The sequence below is a fragment of the Pagrus pagrus genome (assembly GCF_965226575.1).
Source record: "Pagrus pagrus genome assembly, chromosome: 11".
Classification (NCBI taxonomy): Eukaryota; Metazoa; Chordata; class Actinopteri; order Spariformes; family Sparidae; genus Pagrus; species Pagrus pagrus.
Genome location: NC_140195.1, coordinates 31,517,307 through 31,541,358, shown reverse-complemented (window position 1 = coordinate 31,541,358; position 24,052 = coordinate 31,517,307). Strand labels below are relative to the sequence as shown.

General features: G+C 40.1%; 1 protein-coding gene across 2 annotated transcripts in view; it reads left to right on the top strand.

Annotated features, from left to right (window-relative positions):
- The window catches only part of tm9sf4 (transmembrane 9 superfamily protein member 4), a 39,237-nt gene extending 15,566 nt beyond the window's left edge, over positions 1-23,671 (top strand). The window contains exons 1-18 of one of the 2 annotated variants that reach the window (XM_084366220.1): positions 3,610-3,744; positions 5,765-5,869; positions 6,588-6,687; positions 6,805-6,961; positions 9,062-9,206; positions 9,501-9,624; positions 9,808-9,929; positions 11,028-11,139; positions 12,085-12,155; positions 12,334-12,466; positions 13,097-13,178; positions 14,962-15,037; positions 18,744-18,827; positions 19,225-19,400; positions 19,541-19,604; positions 19,813-19,932; positions 21,085-21,174; positions 22,813-23,671. In XM_084366220.1, coding sequence (XP_084222346.1) covers positions 3,625-3,744; positions 5,765-5,869; positions 6,588-6,687; positions 6,805-6,961; positions 9,062-9,206; positions 9,501-9,624; positions 9,808-9,929; positions 11,028-11,139; positions 12,085-12,155; positions 12,334-12,466; positions 13,097-13,178; positions 14,962-15,037; positions 18,744-18,827; positions 19,225-19,400; positions 19,541-19,604; positions 19,813-19,932; positions 21,085-21,174; positions 22,813-22,962 — 2,031 coding nt within the window. In that variant the 5' untranslated portion in view covers positions 3,610-3,624 and the 3' untranslated portion in view covers positions 22,963-23,671. Of the gene's footprint in view, positions 1-3,609; positions 3,745-5,764; positions 5,870-6,587; positions 6,688-6,804; positions 6,962-9,061; positions 9,207-9,500; positions 9,625-9,807; positions 9,930-11,027; positions 11,140-12,084; positions 12,156-12,333; positions 12,467-13,096; positions 13,179-14,961; positions 15,038-18,743; positions 18,828-19,224; positions 19,401-19,540; positions 19,605-19,812; positions 19,933-21,084; positions 21,175-22,812 lie in introns of those variants that run through there. The other variant, XM_084366221.1, reaches the window with a different exon arrangement.
- Positions 23,672-24,052: the final 381 nt, after the last annotated feature.

The window sequence follows — 24,052 nt, the reverse complement described above, 5'->3', positions numbered from 1 at the left end:
AGGGATGCTGTTTTATGGGGGAAGGTTCACTGAAGTCTCGGTCGGGAGGGCTGACCCACAAACACTTGGTGAGTAAAAGTGTTTTTGCCGGGGACAGACGCTGTTTTTCGGGCAGAATTGTGACGAAGAGTCGGTCGAACAGACACTTCTCCACTTATAACTGCGGTATTTTTTTCCTCATATAAGTAGCCAAAGACACCACTAGTTACTACGTTACTGTTGTTCGGTCCTGTAACGTTGCTTTATGGGACATTTCTCTTTATTTTGTTGAGTGAAGGATCTGTTTAGTTATCAGACAGTGAACACCATCAGACCGACACACCCTCGCTCCACACCGCCGGCTTATCCGTTCACACTGGTTCGGTTCGCCAATACCGTGCCTCTAATACTACCTCCGGAGGCGCATCAGAGGCACAGCGAAATTTCACCCCTCGCAAAGACAAGGCAACAACCCCTGCGACATCAACGCAGAATCAGACATCGATCTCAGACACACCATATAATGCGACTCCTTATCCGTCAAATTCGGACAGGCACAAGAAAATAACAGCTGCCATTGGATACTTTTTAGCTAAAGATATGCAGCCTATCGTTTGTCTTATTTGATTTTCTAAGTATATTTATTTTATTCATTAAATGTTTTATAGAAATTGCAGAACAGTTGGATGCATATTGTACATTATTTTCGATTTGAACATTTTGTATTTTTCGATTTGAACATTTTTTTAAGAGAAATGCTGAATAAATGCATCATGTTTCCAAACTCAAAAATAATTATTTAAGTAATCGTGATTTCAATATTGACCAAAATAATCGTGATTATCATTTTTTCCATAATCGAGCAGCCCCAAATAGGTCTTCTGAAAATATGTACAAGTGTATATAAACTTTTGACCACAACTGTATGGCAACCCATTTATGCACTATGGACAAAATATCAATACAGCAATATATTGTCATCCTTCCTTGTGCGATACGAGTATACACTGGTGCCAAATATCAATATTTTCATTTTAAAAATTAGGTGTCCCTGCCAGTTTGACTCCCCAGCGACGCTACTTCATGGCAGTGGAATAATGGCAGACAACAATGTTAAGAAAGCTACATTAAGAGATGCCCCAGCCGCATTAAATAGGACAAACAAAATTGGTTGAAGACTATGTGATATGCAAGAACTGGTAAAGGAAGTATACAGGCAACACCACAAACATGCAAAGCCACTTGCAATGCCACCACCCTTATCTCCTTGTTGAGAAAGCGGCTAATGCTAACGTTGTAAGTCAACCTGCAGCGGTGATTGCAATGTGTAAAGCAAAGCTTCCTTTCTCATCCCAGAGTGCTTCCAATATAACAAAGTCCATCGCTGGGTTTATTTGAAAGGACCTTCACCCGTACAGCATGCCGGGAAATTAAGGTTTTTGTCAAATGCATACACTGGAACCAAGGTATGAAACGCTAAGCAAAAATTATTTCACCGAATAAGCTATTCAAGCCCTTTATGACGAGAAGAAAGGTGGAGGATGCACTCCAGTCTGCAGAGAGAATTGCACTCACCTGCGGTGGATGGGCCATGGAGTTCTATGTGACAATCACTGCCCATTTTATTGGTAACAAGTAGGGATGTCACGATTACAGTTTTCCTTAGTACGATTATTGTCAGAGAATTTATCACGATATTACGATAATCACGATTATTATGCGTTGATTGATTTCACAAATCTACTCATACGTAAAATCACATGAACACTCCTTGAAGGTCTTTAAGAGTCCTTTATTTCTATCTTTTGATGCCAACATAACAAAAATATATAGCAACAAAGTAAAGTTACCAAACAAGAGCTTTGTTTGGGCTGTAATGACTTATGTTGACTGTCAAAATATAATTATATTACTAATTATATGACCCAATATTGTATTTGTATATTTAAGTATCTTTATATTTATATTATATATATTTATAGGACCAATCATTAACCCCCCAGGAGAATTGTTTAAATTATTTAAGTCAACAATTGTCATCTATAACAGATGTTTAAGTTTAATTTCAATCGTTCTAATAATTTGTCTAATTTTATGTGGCCACATATAAAACTTTTCTATTATTTTGGTTAATTTATTTTATGCTTAAATTACAATGACATAAACAAATTAGTAAAACATGAAACAGACTGGAAGCACAAGTGTACTAGCACTGGATCTAGCTGGAAGCACAAGCCCAACGTCTACGCACAGATGGGAGAAAGCAAAAGGAGGAAATGCTAAATGTTCACTGACTGAGTGAGGACCTTGACTACATGGCGTTTTCTTCTACAGGTCACTGCGCACTGACACTGAGACTGACGACAACCTGTACCTTATCTCTAGCAAAATATATTATCATTTACTCACCCAGATAACTTTGGTGTCATTTGGCGTCGTTCGGACGAAATGAGATCCAGTGTAGCGCCGGTATATCCATATAATGCGAGTGATCCGGGCACCGAAGCGCAGCCTCTATGAGCATTATCTGCCGCGAAACTAGTTCATTTCACCAATATTTTGCTATGATACGCTAGTGCTATTCCCCTCTGAGTCCGGGCTTGTCTGTTATCAACATCCGGGGTCTGTAAGTTGACCTACTACCTCTGACCTAGAAGATGTCATCGCTGAGCTGCGCGCGCACCTGCGACAGCCGGCTTGTTTACCTGTAGCTGCTACTGCTAGTTTGACCTGCTAGTTTTTCCTGTATCCAAAATATTCCGACACGGCTGTCGCAACACGTTTGGTCAGGGGGAATAATTTCTGCCATTTTCCCCACAGGCACGCCTCTCTTCTGCAACTTGCAGGGACCAAAACAAAGCAACACACGCGGGCACGGCAACGCGTGGGTGTTGCGTAACTTTGTTTTCGTTCCGTTTGAGTTGCCCTTAACTATGGCATAATATTTTCTGACGGTATTCAGGAAACGTTACGGTCAATTAATCGTAGCGCTTAATACCGCAATTAATTGTGAAATCGAGTAATCGTGACATCCCTAGTAACAAGTGGAAAATGTTAAGACTCTTACTGTGAACAGATCTATCTACAGGTTGTCCGCGGGGTTGTAAAAGGTATTAAAATGTATAATGTAAATGTAGGTATGAAATTAGCAAAAATTAAGGCCATTAAAAAGTATTAAAAAGTAATAAACATCATCTGACGAGGTATTCAATTTTCCAGCCACTATCCAACCATGAGTTTTTTTTCCATTTGTGGTAAGTGCAGGCCTATCTCCTAAAAATCGCGTGAATTTATTTATATAAATTATATGTGTGAGTAGGACCTGAGAGGTATCGATGATGTGAAGTCAGACAGTGTGCGACGCGGTAAAACTATTTGTGCCTTAGTCTATGCTCCAACTGGATAGCACACGGCTGGCTTGCTGCCAAAAGTTTCCAAAAGTTCGCTACTATTGACAAAGTCATGGGGAAATGTAATTTTTCGGACCTCTGGTAAGAGGACTTGAGATTCAAAGACTGGCTTAGGCCAGTAGTTGGTAACAGCCGAGAGGCTTATTGCCACGTCTGTAAAAAGACAATGAATATCACCTGGATGGGAGTGAATGCCGTCAGGTCACACATGGAGTCTAATAGCCACCAAACAAGAATGCGCGGACGTAGTGAGCAACTACCAATTTCGACGTTCTGCGCTAGTGCGACGGCTACATCTCTGCAAACCTCCACCGCTCTCCCGCAAGCCACTGCCAGCGGTAGGCCTACCAGCACCGTGAGTAGACCTCAGCAGACGTCAGACAGCAAACTCTATGCCCACCTCTCTCTCTCTCTCTCTCTCTCCTTACCGCTACCTTACTCATTTGGAAAGGAATTATACTCGTCACTTTACTTTTTACAGAAGTCCTTTAATTAAACATTTCTGTTTTTAAACTTTTAAACCTTTTCTGATTTTCATTTGTCATTTTGTCTTCATTGAGATAGAATGATAGTGAAAGAAAGAGTGTAGCGCTGGAGAAGTGGTGTGTGCACACATAACAATGAAATAATTTTTTGTCTTGGGTTAGGATTAAATAACAAATAATTGTGTATAGGTCAGTGTTTTTATTGAGGCAAAAAAGTAACAAAGTATTCGGTAATAATAGGTACTTGATTTGAATGTAAGCATCACTACACTTTGACAGTAATCCGTTACTTTATAATTAGTTACCCTCAACACTGAAGTTCGAAAGCTTGCCACTACAGTTGCAGCTCGAAGTCGTGTTGATATTAAAAAATATTGTGAAGGTATTAAAAGGTATTAAATTCAACTTAAGAATTTCTGTATCCTGATCTAAGAACACACCTTGTTGTCAGCTCGAGTAACATCCCTATCTCTGCTCCGCTTCTTGTCTGTGTGGACTCGCAGTGAAACACACACAGGCAGGCATTAGAGGAATTGAGAAAGGTGTTGGAAGGCACAACTATTAATGATAGCATAACACAGTAAAGACTCTACACACTAGGCTGAAATGAAACAAGTACGCATAAATTAGGCAAATTACATAAGATATTTTGTTTCCCTCTTTCAGTTTGGGTTGGTGGTCCCCTTGAGGGTTCGGTGGCATGTGTGTAAACGTGATCTACATAGAATCACACCTATCTGACATAGAGGTGTGGAAATTTCTCCATCATAAGATGCATTGCGATGTGGACGTGGAAGATTCTTCATCAATGCAGAGACAGCATAATCGAGAGTCTGCAGCTTATGATGATTGTTGATTGTCCGGCCTCTGCTGGACAATAAAGTTACGCTGCAAAGTTGCTCCCATGCTTTGAATTGAAGGCAGACATTAGGTTAACGTTACTTATGTAGGAGGTATGTCGGAAGGAGGGAGAGTATTTTTTAAAACAGACATCTTGGGGCACACGTCAGATTTTATGAACTTGCTGGGAAGCACAAACTGGACGAGACTCCTGCTGAGCGTGACTTCTGCCCAAGAAATGATTACTAGTCATGTTAGTGTGCAGCAGAGTCAATAAATGCCTTATCTTAAAGCAGCCATGTGAAAACAATGTTATTGTAGATTACAACAAATGTGTAAGGCACTGCAGATGGATAAAAGGTTTGTCTTTGTAATGTTTATATATTGAAAAGATGCTGCTTTTATTTTGTCTACTGCTGTAGTCTGATTGTTGGAAGGACTTTCTGAATAAAAGGGGAATTTAAATGATGAAAAAGTAGGCATGTGCAGCAGTGAGGATGCCACATACTGAGATGCATTGAGAATACTTTTGCATTCGAATCGTTGACAGCTGAATCGTAAACAAATCTTGAGGCCAGTGAAGATTCACACCTCTAATCTGACACTGATCCAGCTGGTCGCTGGTCATAGCTGGTCATGCCTAAAACCGGCCTATTCAGGTCTCTGGCTGGTCGATCGGTGAATCTTTATTTCCTACTGCTGCTGGGTGGTTGGAAGTAGGGGAAGCAGTCTTACATCCCCCAAATTCTACGCCGCTGACCCACATACATTTTGATGCAGTCATGAAAAATTGCAGGTTTACAGTTAAAATCAAAATGAAGACAGGGATCAAAGAAGGATGTGGTCTGACTCATCAGTACCCAGTAATCATGTAATAATGTAATAATGACTATTGAATATGCATACTTTAGGTTAGAATGTCAACATGTTGACAGGCTTCACGGCTGGATCCTGTCACAAGACGGTCTCTAGTTATTTTTCAAATTTCATTATATACACTTAATATGTAGTGTTTGTGAGATAAAATATTTGTTGGTGTCTGTGTTGCAGGGGACGTGGTGGGCCTTGCTGCTGTTGTTGCCTCTGGTCCGGCCCTTCTATGTTCCTGGAGTTGCTCCCCGGGACTTCCATGATGGTGACACGGTAGATATTAAGGTAAGACTCAAAAGCTGTGATTGATTAATCAAAACAAGAAATAAAAATGCACTTGAGTAAGAGTACAGAAGTTACTACTGAAGAAGTTACTTGAGTAGTGATTAACTTAAAGAATAAAAAAGAGGGGGGGTGGGGGCTAAAATAGCCCGGGGGCCGGCAGTTTGAGACCCCTGCTTTACAAGGATCTAGTCAAATTAGAGCATAGAGCACAATTAGAATTTTCTTAGAATTTCGTCACTTGGAGCAACTTTTCCTACTAGAATGCTTTATGAATATGGCCCCTTGGGCCATTACTGTATCTCTAGTAGGTTATTTCATATTTCAGCATGATAATTCTACTTAATTATCCACCTTGTTTTTGCATTTGCTCACAAACTACTTTAATCTGCTCACCTTGTGTTTCCCTTCAGGTCTCTTTTCACATCTGGTGTCTTTATTGCATGCACACCGGCCTGCCCCGCCCCATGTCTCTATTTCTCTATGCCTATATGTGTCTGCTCTGCTCTGTTGTTAATGATGGAGCCTATCGGAATGATCCATCTTCCGTCTTTGAAAAATGTCCATATTTTAGAGTATCTTAGTATTTGGTATGTCTCGTCCCCCTTTTGCTGTAATGATAGTAGGCACTCAAGCCGGCATGGACTCCACAAGTTGTATATGTATTTTGCATATCACAAGATCTGTAACTCAGTCAGTTAGCAGATCATTTGTTTTTCAGGCAGTGAAGCTGACGAGCTCGCGTACACAGCTTCCCTATGAATACTACTCCCTGCCTTTCTGTAAGCCAGAATCTGTTTTCTACAAGGGAGAGAACCTAGGTAAGCTGCGGACATGTGTGAAATGTATTCTGGGAAGTTTCTCTGAATTTTCCACTTAATTTTTGTGATTTTTTTTTTAATGTATATTCATATATTTTCAATAATTATTTCTCGTAGGTGAAGTGTTACGTGGGGACCGTATTGTGAATACCCGCTACAATGTTGAGATGAACAAGGACAAGAAATGTGAGATGGTTTGCAACAAGAAAAAACTCACCATAGAAGAAAGCAAGCTGGTTGCTGAGCGAATCCAGGAGGAGTATTATGTTCACCTGTGAGCATTCCTATGTCACTATTGTTACCAGAAGAAACCATTAAATATGGTTACTATGCTTTGCTTAAGTTACACCTAGGGTGAATAGGGGTGCTAAAGCAATGGACAGTATGAGAAAAAGAATGTGTTTTTTCAACATTAACGCACGTACACATTTTCATGTAGACAGCCCAAAAAAAAAGTATGAACCTCAAAATGAGCATAATATGGGACCTTTAAGCAATACTTTTTGTTCAGTGACTAGTATAATACTATTATATTATATATTTATTATATTACTACTATAAGTTTAATTCAGTGTTCAAGTCAACGTCAAAGGTCAGAATTTCCCATTTGAAATTTCCAACTTACAACCTCTGAGCACTCAAGGTGCACCAAGCATTCCAGGTGCACTATGCCAAAAGTTAACTAGAAAAATTGTATTTCCTACGAAAATACAGTGTGAATGCTGACAGCTGAAGTGCTTTTGAAAAAACTGCTGAATATACTGGAAGATGCCCGAAATGCATAAAACTATAATGCATTGCACTTCACTGTTGAAAAACCCTGTAGTTGTAGTAGTAGTAATGGTAGACGTAGTAGTAGTACAAGAAGTAGTAGTAGTGGTATAGTAGTAGTGTTAGTAGAAGTAGTTGAAAAGGCAGAATGGCTAAAAAGCTGAACATCTCGATAGCTGAACGGTTTCTCTAGCTGAACAGGGGAATGGGGGAGAACAAAGGAACAGAGCCAAGTCGACCAGGAGAGGAGAAGGAAGAAATGAGAGACGAGATGAAGTTGACTGATGTGTAAGAGAGAGAGATAGAGGGAGAGGGAAACAGAGAAAGAAAGAGACAGATGAATGTAATCTGAATCAGATCAAAGTTTGACTTTATTAACAGTTAAACTCACTAGAAAGATTTTAACATCAGTCCACCAATCAGAACAGAGGAACAATATGATTGGAGGATCAAATCATTTGCTGTGTCATTGAGAGAGAGATGTGGAGAACACCGAAAAAAGCTCCACTTATAGACGGCAGAAAAAATTGCTGCTAGTACTACTGCTATTGGTGATATTTTAACCTTTTGAGAAAGAGGACAAGTAGACGATCGCATGTCTTTTTTATTTCTGTAGAGTGAAAAATGAGGGAGCTAGAGTGAAAGACAAAACTGGTACCGTCTGCTCTCCTCCAGAAATTTAGGCCCAAAATGAACATTCTGGCTTATGGGGGAGTTGCTGGAGTGCTTGTCACTCCAGGGCATCTACAGACAAAAGTGTAAGTCCTACATCTGAAATAAGACCATCAACTGAAAGCCAAATAGATTTCCTACATGTCTATGTATATACTGTCTATGAGAAGTCAAGCTGAAGCTGAACGGTTTGATAGTTGAATGGTTTCTGTAGTTCAAAATTTGTAGGAGGGTATACCTTTTGAAAAACATACGGAAGAAAGAATGATAATATCAAAATGATATATAAAAAAACAGAAGAACAATAGTGTGCTGAATCAGCATTCACGCTAATAACAGAAGAACAATAGTGTGAATCCCGAATCAGCATAAATAAAAAAAAGCATAAAAAACAAAATAGAGTAAAGTAAACATGAGGTAATGGACACCATTTCACATTTTATTGGATGGCACTTATATCCCTGGAAATGTATCTTAATATTCCAGTCACAGCTTTTTGTGGTATCACCTGGGGGTACGCTACAGTGTTTGTATTAGGCTATTGAATGGAATATTAAGATAAATTCCCAAGTATTAAAGTGCTGTAAAATGAACTGTTAATAGTGTCTGTCAATCGATTTGCCACAAGTTTACAAGTTGGAATTCTGACTTCTAGTGGCGTTCAATTGTACTTTTTCTATTAGGAGATCGGAAATGTTTCTATTCTGAGTATTCTGGAACAATAAGTTAAAAAATAATATAAAAAAGTCTAAATTGATTTGTAAAGAAAGGATCAAAGCAGTTCTTCATTTGTACATTGTAGCATAATGTAGTTGTAGGTTCTATTTTTTTCCAGCCATCTCTCTTCATTAAACTGGTTCTTTAGCAGTTTGATATTTGTCCATTCAATATGCAAAGTATAACTAACTGAACACCTTCCTGTGCCTTTCAGTATTGCAGACAACCTGCCAGTTGCCACCAGGTTAGAGTTTTACCCTAACAGAGAGGCTGGAGGGGATGAGGAGCCGAAGAAAGACATGGTGAAAGATATCCAGTTTGAACATGGCTACAGACTGGGCTTTGTCGACAGTAACAAGGTGATCTTTATGTTGCCAGGTCACTGTCACTCAAATCTGATCAAACTAGAGTACTAAAGTGATGTAATGGATCGTAAATGATCCATTGTGTGTGAATCTTGGATTAAATTAAAAATGTAATCTTGTAGTGTGAAATAAAGTTTTACTGCCCTGTTGGTTTTAAACAGTATAATTACCTAAATTTTAATGAGAGTTGCAGTGAAAAAAAACAGACAAGACAGATGTGTGCTGATAACCGTGAATCTTGTATCTTGTATTTTCCTTGTCTTACTTCTTGTCTTTTCTCCTTAACAGTTTTATCTGCACAACCACCTGTCCTTCATTCTTTACTTCCACAAGGAAAAGCTGGAGCAGGGGGAAGTTCACAATTACAGGGTGGTGCGATTTGAGGTCATACCCCAAAGTGTAAAAGTAGATGGTGGGTGTCAACACAATCTTTCTGAATTGCTTAAGGTAGCATAATGTTTCTGATTTATGGTGATTAAATAGTATTCGAATAGAACCAAGACACACATATGTTGCCTCCAAAGTAGCCAGTAATGTAAACATTGTTTTCTCTCACATTTTGTAATATTCAATCTGTATAATTATTTATTTTCAGATCTGAAGGCTGTGGAAAATGAGAGGACTTGCACCTTGCCCGAGGCAAGTGGCTCCGCTCCCCAGGAGATTGACCCAGCCAGGGAGAATGAAGTCCTCTTCACCTACTCTGTCAACTGGGAGGTCAGTGACTGCTGCATGGGCTCTCAGTGACTTGAAACATATTGTAATATGGAGTCAAACCACTGTGTAATTGAATAAATTCCTAAAACCTAAAAAAAAGTTACTGTATTTAACCAAGGATTAGTTTGATATCAAAATGATTATGGTAAATTAGTTTTTATCCATGTTATCATCTTAGGACTAACTGTCTCTCCCTGCAGCCCAGCCTAGCACCAAGAAGAAGTATAACTAAGTATAACTGCACTGTACATGTCAAAAAGAGAATAGAAATTCATACACAGCGGGAAAGATGAACTTGACTGGGTGTGTTACAATAAAGAGGAAGGGGTTACCTTTATGTTCTGCAGTGTCTGCCAGAGGCAGCCCCACTTTGTCTGACAAGAAGTGTTAGTAAGCTACTGTTAACAACTGTGTATATATCTAAATAGATAATAAGATAATATTAGCTAAGTTAAAAGAACTTCTGAGCACAGAAGGATATTACAGTACAGCTATAGGATTTTGAAAGGTCCCATCAATTTAAGAGAAGTTTTAACATGACATTTAAATCAGAAATCCATGGCAAAAACTGGGAAAGTTCTGAATTCTGGGTATGGAATGACCCAAAAGTATAGTATTGTTATTTTTTACCAGGACAACTGACTGTCATACCTGTGCAAGTGCAAGCTAAACAAAAATTGTCCAAAGGACAAGTGCCTTAGTAAGTTAATGTTGGTTCCTGGTTTATAAACTTGATCCATGATCTGTAGGGATCTCCCCCCACAGTTCAGCTTGTGTGTAAATCTTGGATTAAATTCAAAATGTCATCATCACAGTGTGAAATAAAGTTTCACCACCCTGTTACTTTTGAACAGTATAATAACCTAAATCTTAATGAGAGCTGCAGTGATAAAAAAAAACAGACAGATGCGTGCTGATGACTGTTGAATCTGTTTTCCTTATTTTACTTCTTGCCTTTTCTCCCTAACAGTTTTACAAGGTTACATGATACAATTCAGGCATTTTCCCCAGCAGTTTTATTTCTGTAGAATATGAGGTTAAACAAAGCTAAATCAATGTTGAGGAAGGCCTGCTGAGCATCTTGTCTCCTCTGTGCAGGAGAGTGAGGTGAAGTGGGCGTCTCGATGGGACACATACCTGACCATGAGTGATGTCCAGATTCACTGGTTCTCCATTGTCAACTCTGTAGTGGTCGTCTTTTTCCTGTCTGGTATGTCTAATTGTTGACACATCCAGCTCAGCTCAGCTGTCATCTCTTACATGTGTCCATATCAACACAATAATGTACTGTAAGTTAAGCCCGTGGCAGAAATCACATGGAGCAAATGCATATTTTATGTGTAAAATGAGCAGTTTGTAAAATTTGAATATAGCGGGGCTAGAGACTAACTTTGTCCCATCGTTCCAGGGAGGATATTAAATGTGTTTGGGATGAAAAGAGATACTCAGACTTTCCACAGTAAACACACCAACCTCTCAAGCTGTTGCGTCCCTTCCCCAGGCCTGCTACTGCTCCTCTCAGGGTCTCTTCTCCTCCAGCGCTACTCCTTGCTGGACATCGGCTCTCCCTAGCCCAGAGACATAGCTGTGACAGCCAGAGAGGTTGGTGTGTTTACTGGGGAAAATGCAGTTCACAATCCACTGTATCAGCACTGCTGATACAAACTAATCAAAATAAAAACACAGAGACAATAAGAACATAAAGACTCTATGGTTGGCTCATACTGTTAGCTCATATGCCATTTTTTCCACCAGCACTTTTGCCTGCACTGAGTCAAACCAAGCTGCGCCCTTATTGACCTGCTCCACAGTAGGGCCAAGCCGTGTCCGTCTCGAGAGTCCAGAGAAACATGAAGCTTTAATGTGACAGCACAACAAGTTTACACTAAATTCATCTTGGCTACTAAAGTAGGAATAGTAGAATGCTGATGCATTTTCACTAAAAGCTATCGATAATAATAACAAAGTAAAGAAATAGCACTTCAATTTTGAGACCGCTTATTTTCACATCAAGACGTTTGAAATAGTTTTTCGGGGCAGTGGGGGAAAAAAATAAGTCTGGAGCTCTGCAACATTGTTGCCTTTTGCTTTCTTCACACTTCTCTGGACTCAGGCTGGTGAATGTGGTTTAAATCTATATATTTTTCTCTCCTAGGTATTTTGAGTATGATCATTATCAGGACCTTGAGGAAGGACATTGCTAATTACAACAGAGAGGATGACATAGTAAGTAAATACACACCTGACAAAACACCTGACAGTTGGCTTACCTCTAGCAAGTCTTGATAGACTGTATTGAGCAATTTGACTTGATTTCAAAGTAACTGCTTTAAGTGTTACTGCAATTAGCTTTGGGTTCTTTATGTTTATTATATTCCCAAAAAATGTTCTACTCCCTTATCAGGAGGATACCATGGAGGAGTCAGGATGGAAGAATGTCCATGGTGATGTCTTCAGGCCACCTCAGTATCCCATGATCCTCAGCTCTCTGCTGGGCTCAGGGATTCAGCTCCTTTGCATGGTCCTCATTGTCATCTGTGAGTTTGTGTATTTATTTTTTTGTTAGTTAGTGTTTTTTAATCATCAATTCTCTTTATCCGAAACCATGCCAAAGGAATGTTCTCAATGTGACAGGGCTCTCATTCACATTATCTCACTCTATAAAGCAGCAAAGATGAGCCTGTGCAAAAACAAATGTGAAATGTAGCTGCAGCACATGACATGAACTAGATGCTAGATGTTCTTTTGAAGGAGTATATTACTCTAAACGGTAACATGCACGCATAAATGTTTGTTTTTGATGCCAAAATCAAGGTTATAGTTTCAGTCATTGAAATTATTTGATAAGAGTTAATATTCATAGTTAATATTCATAAGAATGTCGTGGTAAAATCACTTTTGGTATGATTTCATTCTGATTAAACAGACGAGGTATAACATTAATTAGAAAGCATTGGATGGGCTGGTCAGCAGATTTTTCAAAGGGGCTCTGTAATGATTTGTATAATTTTTTGTAACACAATGTTTCTGTGTGTGTGTGTGTGTGTGTGTGTGTGTGTGTGTGTGTGTGTGTGTGTGTGTGTGTGTGTGTGTGTGTGTGTGTGTGTGTGTGTGTGTGCGGGTGTGTGCGGGTGTGTGTGCGGGTGTGCGCGTGTGTGCGTGCGTAGTTGTAGCCATGTTGGGTATGTTGTCTCCGTCTAGTAGAGGAGCCTTGATGACCACTGCTTGCTTCCTCTTCATGTTCATGGGGTAAGAGCCGTAATCATCTCTCTGATCCTCATTGAGGGGGGATTCTGGTATTTCTAAACCTGTGCCCTATATTTACATGTTTTGGTGTGTAAATGATTTATACTTAAAGCAACATTCTGTCAAAATGTACATGTTGTGCAGTATGGCGCCCCCCACGGTTAGGGTTAGGGTTAGTAACCCAGTTACCACCACTGTGGTCAACACAAATCCCAGGTCTGTAACAATTTGTCAGACCCAATGAAGATGCTAACTACAAACAAAACTCATTATGCCATAACAATGTTATGTCTTGAAAACTTGTATGTTGAAGTAAACATGTAATGCTGTGATCGTACCCTCTCACTGAAGTTACATAGTGCAGAAACAAGTGGTGGGGGGGTGGAGTGGCTGTGACAGAGACACCATTTATCCTATTACAAGACACTGTACCATCAAAAGATGTTATTTTAAGGTAAAAAAGATACATAATGTTGCTTTTACCGAAAGTTTTGCAATTGGTCAAGTAGATTGCCTCAGATAACAGCAGCAACATGACTGCAATGGCCGCAACATAATCCTTTGGGCCAACTCTGACTGGCAAAGTTAGTTCGACTAAAAGTGCTTGTTTTTGTTACCGACAGGCTGATGTCAATTTAAGTGCCTGATGCATCATGGAAATGGTTCCCTACAGAGATGAGCCTTTTTGTTAAATAAGATCCTTTTTGTAATCAGAAAAACAAGTCTATTTCACGGAGAAGTCTCGCTCTGAAATCTCACGAGGTGAGTTGTTACAGTTGTTTCCTCATCTAGATTGTCAAAATCAGCTAAGTAGTCAGCCATAACTTTGGAAAAAAAATTCTTGCTGGCAGTAAACTCCAAACCTATCTCTCCAAGTCTGACTCACCTCTGCACAGTTGTCATTTTGCAACAACTCGCATCTCACGGGATTTCAGAATGAGATTTCTCCTTGAATGAGACTTGTGTTTATGGTTACAAAAACAGACCTTATTGTTTAACAAAAAGGTCTGTCTTACTAAGAATTGTTTCCGTAATGTCACTTGTCAATCAGACACTTAGAATAACATCAGCCTGTCAGTGACAAAAACAAGCACTTTTAGTGGACTTTGATAGTCAAGTTGCCCCAAAATATCTTCTGCAGCATGATGTAAGTGTACAGGCATTGCCCTCCTTTCATTTACATGGTTTCCTGATAGCAAAAAATAACTATTGTGAGGTTTCTACCACATTTTGCTGTCATTTATGATCGTCCTAGCTTCTGCTTCCACATACATACAGACAGACACATGCATTAGCAGCGCAGAGAGGCTGTTTGGGGATGTTAAGATGAAGTGAAAGTAACATTTTACTCAAGTAAAAAGTAGGAAAGCCGTATTTTCACCTGCTTTGTCCATAGTTGTTTCAACTAACACAACCACAGCATGCTTGTTAAGATAATTACTACCAAACTAAAATGAAAGCTGTCTGTATGAAGCCTAATTTCCGGTCTTAGTGGTCACAAATCTTAATCTTCTGTAAACTTTTCTGTTGCTGCCAATAAGATAAAACTGATTTGATGTCTGGCTCTTATTGATCTCAGGATATTTAATATAATTTCCTTCATTACAGGGTTATATAATATTTTGCTGACTTCTATTTTTTTCTCACCTCGGGTAACCTTCCCTTTTTTAACCATACATTTGTTTTCAGTCCTCGTTCTTCATTCCAAAGATTTGAGGAATTAAGAAATAACCTGTGCATTTCTATGATTTCACGCTGCTTTTTCCTGTGAATGTCTCTCCTCCAGTGTATTTGGTGGCTACTTTGCTGGCAGACTGTACCGCACACTGAAGGGCCATCGATGGAAGAAAGGAGCTTTTTGTGTAAGACAATCTGTTAAAACTTCAGTGTTAAAATAATTGCCCCTCCTAACTCCTGAGTTAGTATTTTTGCATATTTTTCAATGTTGCATACCCAGTGTTTTTTAATAGGCTGATACCCCTTTTCCACTGGTAAAAAATCCCACTTAAACCCGCTAAGATCAGGCTTTTGTGTGCAATGGGAATATGTACACTATTCATTTACGCCCGGGTGATTAAATCTGTAGTAGACACAAGTGTTTACCACCTGGGGCAGCTGTAGCTAAGGAGGTAGAGTGGGTCGTCCAGTAATGAGAAGGTCGCTGGTTTCGAATCCGGGCTCCTTCTAGCTGCATGCTGAAGTGTTCTTGAGCAAGATACTTAACCCCAAGTTGCTCCTGATGAGCAGTTGGCACCTTGCATGGCAGCTTCTGCCATCAGTGTATGAATGTGTGTGTGAATGGGTCAATCTGACAAGTTGTAAAGCGGCTTTGAGCTGGAAAAGCCCTATAGAAATCCAAGTCCATTTACCATTTACCTCGGCTCGGCTTGGCTTGGCTTTGATCTAAACGTAAGACTCAGGTGAACACGCTAAATTCCACATCACAAAGTGATGACGTGTTATCAACATCTGTTGGTTGCACGTCAATAAGGAAGGACTTTGGGACAATTTAAGGATGTTTAATTACTGGACACAGCATTGGAGGCGGAGCACAGCTCATTCCTATGAAAGCTGCTCAGTGGTGTTTTGAAGCCAAAAAAGCTTGACTTCACAGCTGTGAAAATACCTGGATCGCCGACCTAGCCGGCTAACTTCCGGCTAATTTGAATGGGGATAAAATAATGTAATCGTGTGGCTCTTCTAGACTTTCCAAATGTTATTGGACTGAATGGCTTAAATTATGGCAGTGAAAAGAGTCATGTCGCAGGGGTTGTGACGCTCAAAAGAGTTTATCCACCGTTTTACAGACGCTTCTCTCACAATGGGTCTGTTGTTGTTTTCTCTTCTGTTACAACTTTTTCCGGTGCATTCGTGACGTGAAACTTGACGTCAGTCATGGACCGCGGAACGCATCTGAACAAGGGGGGGCCATAATTTCAAGTCTCGCGAAGGGGGTGGGGGGGCATATGCATTGAAACAGACAATATTAAATAACGTTGCGGAGCACTTTTTTTATTCCGACACCACACAGTCACATCTACAGTACACGCATGCTGAACACGCACACATGCTTGCTCAGATTAACCCCTCTGATCCCACTCTAACATTCACACACAACAGGCCAAGCCTATTTGCACATAAACGCACAGATGAAAATATAGCAAACAACAAAGTACATCCAGTCCAGTCCAGTCCACAACCAAAACTCATCTTGCTGCCTTGAATCTAAATCAACATCATAGTCATTATCATCACATTCAACACTCATATCAGACTGATGTGCAGAGGCGCACGCGAACACACACACACACACACACACACACACACACACACACACACACACACACACACACACACACCCAGCAACAAAACAAGCGCAGCTGCCTATGACAGCCATATCACAGAAAATGACATGTAAGTTATGTAAAAAAAAAACTGTCTTACGTTAGTGGTCCTTGAACTTCCCGAAGACCAGTCTGCGTCGCTCATTTTGCTGGATGAATTCCTTTGCAACAGCAGTCATGTCCACTTGTGCCAGAACATCCCGGTGTATGTGGCTGCACATCAAGTCATTAAGCCTTCTCTGTGTCATAGTTGAACGCAGGTATGTTTTGATACGGCGAAGTGTTGAGAAAGATCTTTCAGCTGATGCTGTAGTGACTGGGATCGTGAAAAACAGTTTCAACAGTTTGTGCACTTCTGACTGTAGTTCTTTGGCCACAGGGACAGCATTCATTGCTTCACTTATAAGCCTTACTGGTGTTTTTTCAGAGTTGGTTTGAATCCCCTATGTCTTTAAGGTGTCTGGCAACATGCTCAACTGTGCACGTAGACTGTCGACGCGACACTGCGTACAGTAAAGTTTCCCACTCGTTTCACACAATGTCAGCCAGTTAAAATCTTTGAACCACTGATGTTGAACTGATCTTGCTCGTTGTGAAGACCCAGTCCCCTGTACCTTTTTAGTCTTCATCAGCACAGCAGGGTCGTGAGGTTGATTAGGCTTCGTGAGATCCCTGCAGCACTCACTTGTACTGTGGCTCTCGGTAGCTTGACTTGAAGCTGGGGGAGAGCAGCTAGCCACGGCTTGGCAGGTCATCGGAGTCCGTGGTGGAGATGGACGCTCCGGGTCTGTTGTTGAGGCCACAGTGGAAGCTGGAGTAGTTTGCTCATTTTGTTTTGTCTGTTTATTTGAAAAAAAATCGGATATTGACTTCTGTCTCTTCATTTTCGGAGGTAGTGCAGCCATCGGTTTGGCAGGTGCCCGCCGTTAGCTTGCGACGCTCACACATGACGTAGATAAACAATGCACAGTAATTTCAAATTAAAACGCAGCAGTCAGTGGGAGTTTTTTTATCGGCAGCAGTTGATGAGAGTGAGTGAAGGTGTGTGATGACTAGTATTGTTTGGCTCGGCTTTTATTTACTTTTTTTTTTTATATAAAATAGTTTGTCAGAGTACAAAAGTTACCCGGGCCGTGGCCCCCCTGGCCCCCCCGGTTCCGCGGTCTATGACGTCAGTGACGTACAACCTAACACTTGAGATGAAAATCACAGACAGGTTGCCTTGCGGAATGGGGTCAATAGGTGATTTTTAGCATGTTGACCCGCATTTAAAAAACCTGTGTAGACCCTAATTTTGGAGGAAAAGCGGTATATATAGACTCCGTCTGCTGAGGAAGCTCAGGTCCTTTGAAGTGCAGGGGGCACTCCTGAGGACTTTCTATGACTCTGTGGTGACATCAGCCATTTTCTATGGAGTAGTCTGCTGGAGCAGCAGCAGATAGGATGAGACTTGATAAACTTATCAAGAAGGCCAGCTCCATGCTGCGATGCCCTCTTGACCCAGTGCAGGTGGTGGCAGAGAGCAGGATGATGGATAAGCTGTCATCGCAGCTGTGCACCCCCTGCAGGTCACTATCACAGCACTGGTCAGCTCCTTCAGCGACACACTGATACACCCCAAGTGTGTGAAGGAGAGGTATCACAGGTCCTTCTTTCCTGCTGCTGTCAGACTCTACAACCAGCACTGCTCCCAGTAGACCTCACTGTGCACTGTGCAATAAAAACTGTATACATAACTCATTACTCATTTTGGTTTGAATTAACTGGGCAATTCTCATACTCATATTTATTATTTATTAATAACAATACACTGCCACACTGTTCTAATTACACTGTTCATATTGTAAATATTATATACATACAATGTATTTTTTGGGGCAAGTTTTTCCTCACTCGAATCGAGGGTCGAAGGACAGAGGGTGTCGTCTCTGTACAGATTGTAAAGCCCTCTGAGGCAAACTGTGATTTGTGAATTTGGGCGATACAAATAAAATTTGATTTGATTTGATTTGAATGTATATACGAGCCTATTTCTATTTCTTACCTTTTTTATTATATTGTTTATTTTTACTATTATTATTGTTTATTGTAATATTACTGTCCTTTGGCTGCTGTGACGCAGAAATTTCCCCGTTTGCTGGACAAATAAAGGAATTCTGATTCTGGTTACATTGGTGTTGAAGTGACAGAAAGGCTTGTTTTGTTTGTTTTGTCTCCACTGTAGACAGCAACTTTGTATCCCGCAGTGGTTTTTGGAATCTGCTTCATCCTCAATTGTTTCATCTGGGGCGAACACTCCTCTGGGGCAGTGAGTATCACAACTCCGATGCACATAATCTAAAATGAATGCATTCAGCATACATTCAAAACATATACAGAAACAGCATGCTAGAAGGCCAGTTACTTTATTGTAATAGTGATGTTCAGGGTTTGTTAAAAAAAAGTATAGGCTAGTTATGAAACAAAATAAATTATTAGACCTGGTAATTTCTAGGTGCATTGGTAGTACAAAGGACAATGTTCACATTGACCAAAACAATTGCACCTTGGAGTTCTGCCTTCAGAATTGTTCTCTAATTGTGTGTGGTCAGAAATTCATGTTTTAATTTTTAGGTTATCTGTGCAGTCATATCGATTGTTAAGCATTTTCTTTTATCTCTTGACAATTCTTTCTGTGTCCCTGCTTACTTCATTCATCACCTCAGGTTCCCTTCACCACAATGATGGCCCTGCTATGTATGTGGTTTGGTATCTCCATGCCCTTGGTGTACCTGGGCTATTACTTTGGATTCCGCAAACAGCCATATGATAACCCAGTACGCACCAATCAGATCCCTCGGCAGGTTCCAGAGCAGCGCTGGTACATGAACAAGTTTGTAGGGTGAGTGTTAAGCAGATCCAGATCCTGCTCTCTTATCTTATGCCAGATACTGGGGTTGTTGATGGCTACAGTGTGGCATTTGAACTTTCGAGTTAAGGCGGGCTTTCTTTATTTCTTATAGAATCTTTTCTTTCCACTAGAATCCTGATGGCTGGGATCCTACCATTTGGTGCCATGTTCATCGAGCTCTTCTTCATTTTCAGTGTAAGTCCAACTGCTCTGCTCTGAATGCATTGTGATCAATGCAAAGCCAAATCCACTCATCTTCACCAGTTTGTAACTCAGTACAGATAGAATACATTAAAAATTGTTCATCAGTTACATTTAAAGAGAAGTCATTGACGTGAAGTCAGTGGCTTGGTTCTCATATGCACAGTAATTTCAACATCACTGTGTTTTTCCACGCCTGTAGGCCATCTGGGAGAATCAGTTCTATTACCTCTTCGGCTTCCTGTTTTTGGTCTTCATTATCTTGGTGGTTTCCTGCTCCCAGATCAGTATTGTCATGGTTTATTTCCAGCTCTGTGCAGAGGTGAGTTCATTTAATAGTGTAGACTACAATTTACCATTCTCTTTTGTTTGCATGGCAGATGTTTGATCGAAAAGCTCTGCAGCTCTTTTGAAGGGGATAGTGTTTTGCACCAATTGGAGATGTTGGAGGGAGCCCTGACTGATCCCTGAGTACAGTGCATTGCAATAATCAAGTCGAGAATAGATAAACGTTTTACAGCTTTCTATCAGCCAACTTTTCGGATTATCTTAAACTGAAAGAAACAAGATTCAACAACATTTTTGACTTGGCATCAAATATTACTCCAAGGTTCCTAGCAGCTTGTTATTATAGCCTGTGTTATTTTCCAGTATAAGCACCAACATAGGTGATGGAATTAGGGGAACTGAACAGAATGACGTCAAGATTTAATATCGAAAAGCAAGGCTGCTAGGATCTGTTAATTTTAAAGGTGAGCCCAAATGGTACATTATGATTCTGGATAGCTTTGGCAAGAGATAGCATGTATATGGAGAACAGAATCTTGGGGGAAACACCACAACACAAGGAAGTAAAAATTCCTAGAGAGCGATAGCTGTCAGCCTCTACTGCCAAGACAGGGGGTCTGCTGCAGCTTTGTCGGTCACTGTAGGCACATTTATGGCCCTTTGAGAAAGTCACTATTCAGTTCCATTTAAATCAACAGCATTTGTGAATAGCCCAAATTATTCTGAAAATGACAGTGTACGGTATGTCATGTCAAGCTAACACATTTAGTCACTCTGCTGAAAGCATGGAAATAAATGGAATGAAAACAGAGGAAAAAGCTGAGGTTTCAAAGGGTTCAAAGCTGACTGCCAATGTGTGGAAGCTGAAGGAGAATATACACCTGCCAAAATCCCAAACTGGCAACCCAAAATGTCATTACTACTTAAAATTTAAAGCTAGCAAGTATGGAAAGGGTTTCCAGTTACAATTAATGAGCAATTTCAGCATAAATGCTGTTTTGTTACATAAAAGGTTCTGTTCTCAATATTAAATGATGTCTCTTCCAGTATGCTGATGTTAGAAAAAAATGCTGTTGCCATCATCATCCAGCAGTACACAGCACTGTTACCTGTACCTGAACCGTATCTGCACCATCTGTACAGTCAACTCATGTGCTGTGTTTTCTTTGTTTCTCCTCAACATCAGGACTACCGATGGTGGTGGAGAACTTTCCTGGTTTCAGGAGGCTCAGCGTTCTACGTCCTCATTTATGCCGTCTTCTACTTTGTCAACAAGGTAAAAGCCCAGATGCTGTTTCACTCGTTTTACATATCTACAGCAAACTCTTCTTTTGATTCCAGTTCTTTTTTAAATGGACATACTGTTGTAACAATCATTGGAATGATTATACACATCAGTTTTTGTCTTCTAATGATAATTATAACATCATCTGCGTTATTTTGAGTTAGGCCCAAGACTTCAAATGTTTGACCTGCATTATAACTGGGGGGCGCTAAGTTTTGAAAGTGGTAGAGTGAGTTGTCCACTAATGCCTGGGTTGGCTATTCAATCCCCAGTCCCTCCTGTCCACACTCAACCCTTCAGAAAGTTGCTTTTAATTGTAGTAACTCCCAATCGGGTGGCTGTGGCTCAGGAGGTAGAGCGGGTCGTCCACTGATCAGACGGTCAGTGGTACAACAGGTTTGTTAACCAATTTCATAGAGGTGAAGACTAAAATGCAGGAGTGTCTACCCCTTAAAGGATAAGTTTAGAGATGGGCGATATTAGGAAATTGAAACTGTCTTCTTTTTATTTATCTGTGTAATTTTAGCTGATAAATAAGGATAATACAAAGTCAAAAGTCTTTAATTGACTTAACAAGCACAGAATGTACACACTCCAGTATAACAGTAGGAAGAGCTGTGGAATATGAAATCATCCACCTTTGATCACTACATCTGAGCCTTTCTTACACTCAGGTGTGAATAAACTACAGCTCAGGAAATTCTTTTTAGAACACAAACAATTTAAATGATCAGCTGTCTGATCACAATTGGCCATGAGAGGCTAAGAAGGTAATGATTGGTTATCGGTATTGGTTGAAATAAAAATCCATATTGTGCATCCCTAGATAAGTTCACCCCACAAAAATGAAATTTCAGTGATTATCTCCTCCCCCCATGCTGATGGAAAGTCAGGTAAAGTTTTGTAGTCCACAAAACATTTCTGGAGCTTCACAGCAAAACAGAGTTGCAGCATTCTGCTAAACAACTGAAGTAGCTGAAGACTTGTTTTAAAACGAAAAAAACAACAGGCAAAACATAAAGTGGCTCCATACAGCTTGTTCGCCGTAATCCAAATCTTCTGAAGCTCTGAGATCCTAAATTGATTTGAAAAGATGTTATATAAACCCTTTTATTTTATTTATATTCTAAATATTTTAGAATGTTTTTGAGCATTTTAATAAAAACAACCCAACGAAAACATAAAATGGCTCCATACAGCTTGTTTGAAGAAGTCCAAATTACTGGAAGCCCTGAGATCCCAAGTTAATTTTAAAAGATGCTAATTACACTCATACCAAGCAGTTGACCTGAAAGTTTTGGTTTTAAAAAGGGTTTATATAACATCTTTTCAAATGAATTTAGGATCTCAGAGCTTCAGAAGATTTGGATTACGGCGAACAAGCTGTATGGAGCCACTTTGTTAAACCTGTTGTTTTTTCCGTTTTAAAACAAGTCCCTAGCTACTTCAGTTGTTTAGGACAACGCTGCAATGCTGTTTTGTTGTGAAACTCCACCTGACTTTCCATTAGCATGGGGGGAGGAGATGATGAACTGTTCCTTTTTAAACTAAAATCAACAAATGTAAAAAAAAAAAAAAAACATGATCAGCATTGTGAAAATGATTCCTTTTCTCTTAATTTCTCTCCAGCTGGACATTGTGGAGTTCATCCCTTCCCTCTTGTACTTCGGCTATACAACCCTGATGGTCCTGTCATTCTGGCTGCTAACTGGCACGATTGGCTTCTATGCAGCCTACATGTTCATCAGGAAAATCTACGCTGCAGTCAAGATCGACTGAGTCATCACTGACGCTGCTGTTCCTATAGTTTTTTGTTTGTTTGTTTTTTGGTCACATTCTGGTTTTTTTAATGTATATATTTTTTACTCTTCATGTCCAACAAGCACTGACTTGTGTGCCGAGGGAACTGAGAGGGGTGCTTTTTACGGTGCAAAAGCCCCACCCACTGGCCTCATGGGGAAGAACAGCAAGGTGGCAGAGCTAAACCAGCTGTTTCTCTCTTTCCCTCTCCCTCCTTGCTTCTACCCCCATCCTCCTTCCAGGACAGAAACCCAGAGGGAATTCTCCTCTGATGAGACAGTCAATGTCCTCAGCTGTTTCATCTTGCACACAACACGGTGGGCCAAATCTTGTCAAATGATGGTTTCTGCACATTTTCATTTTGTCTTTTCATTTGTGTTAGGAGTCTAACTTATCCAGGTTTTTATTTTTGTCATCACAAGATTTATCTGATTTAATTACTTTCAGTCATCTTCTGAGAAGCTGTTTTCATCTGATTTAAAAATTCTGTCTTTACGCTTTACATACTCTGTTTTAAAATATCACTTTTTCATTTTGGAGACTATGTAGATCAGGGAAGGATTGGGGAGTCTTAATTGTGGTTATGGTGTTATCTTTGTTGTGTTTAATTGATATGAATGGAAAATATGCTGGGAAGTTCTACATTGTAACACAAGAAAGGATAAATTAAACATTCTATTATTTTTTACTCCAGTGTCCATGTCCTGGTGTTAACCACAACTTTATCAACATATGAGCTTCTCCTTCCAAAGTGTGTCTCTTATTAATGTCCAAATATTTGTCTATTTGCTCTAAATGATACAGAACATTTCTGACTAGACTATGAACCTGATGCCCCAATGCATTGAAGCTACTGGGGGTGGATAAAAGGAAAAGCTACACTAAAGACAGAAGTAACAAAGAGGACTAACCTTTTATTATTGTAAATCTACAACACAAACAGATGTGGTTGAAGCGTTTCCAGCAGGAACTGAGATAAAAAGTATGTTTTTCTGCTCATTAGCCATGCCGTCAGTGTAGCCTTAGCAGTGCTGAACGCCTGCTGAACTATGCAGTAATGGAAGGAGAG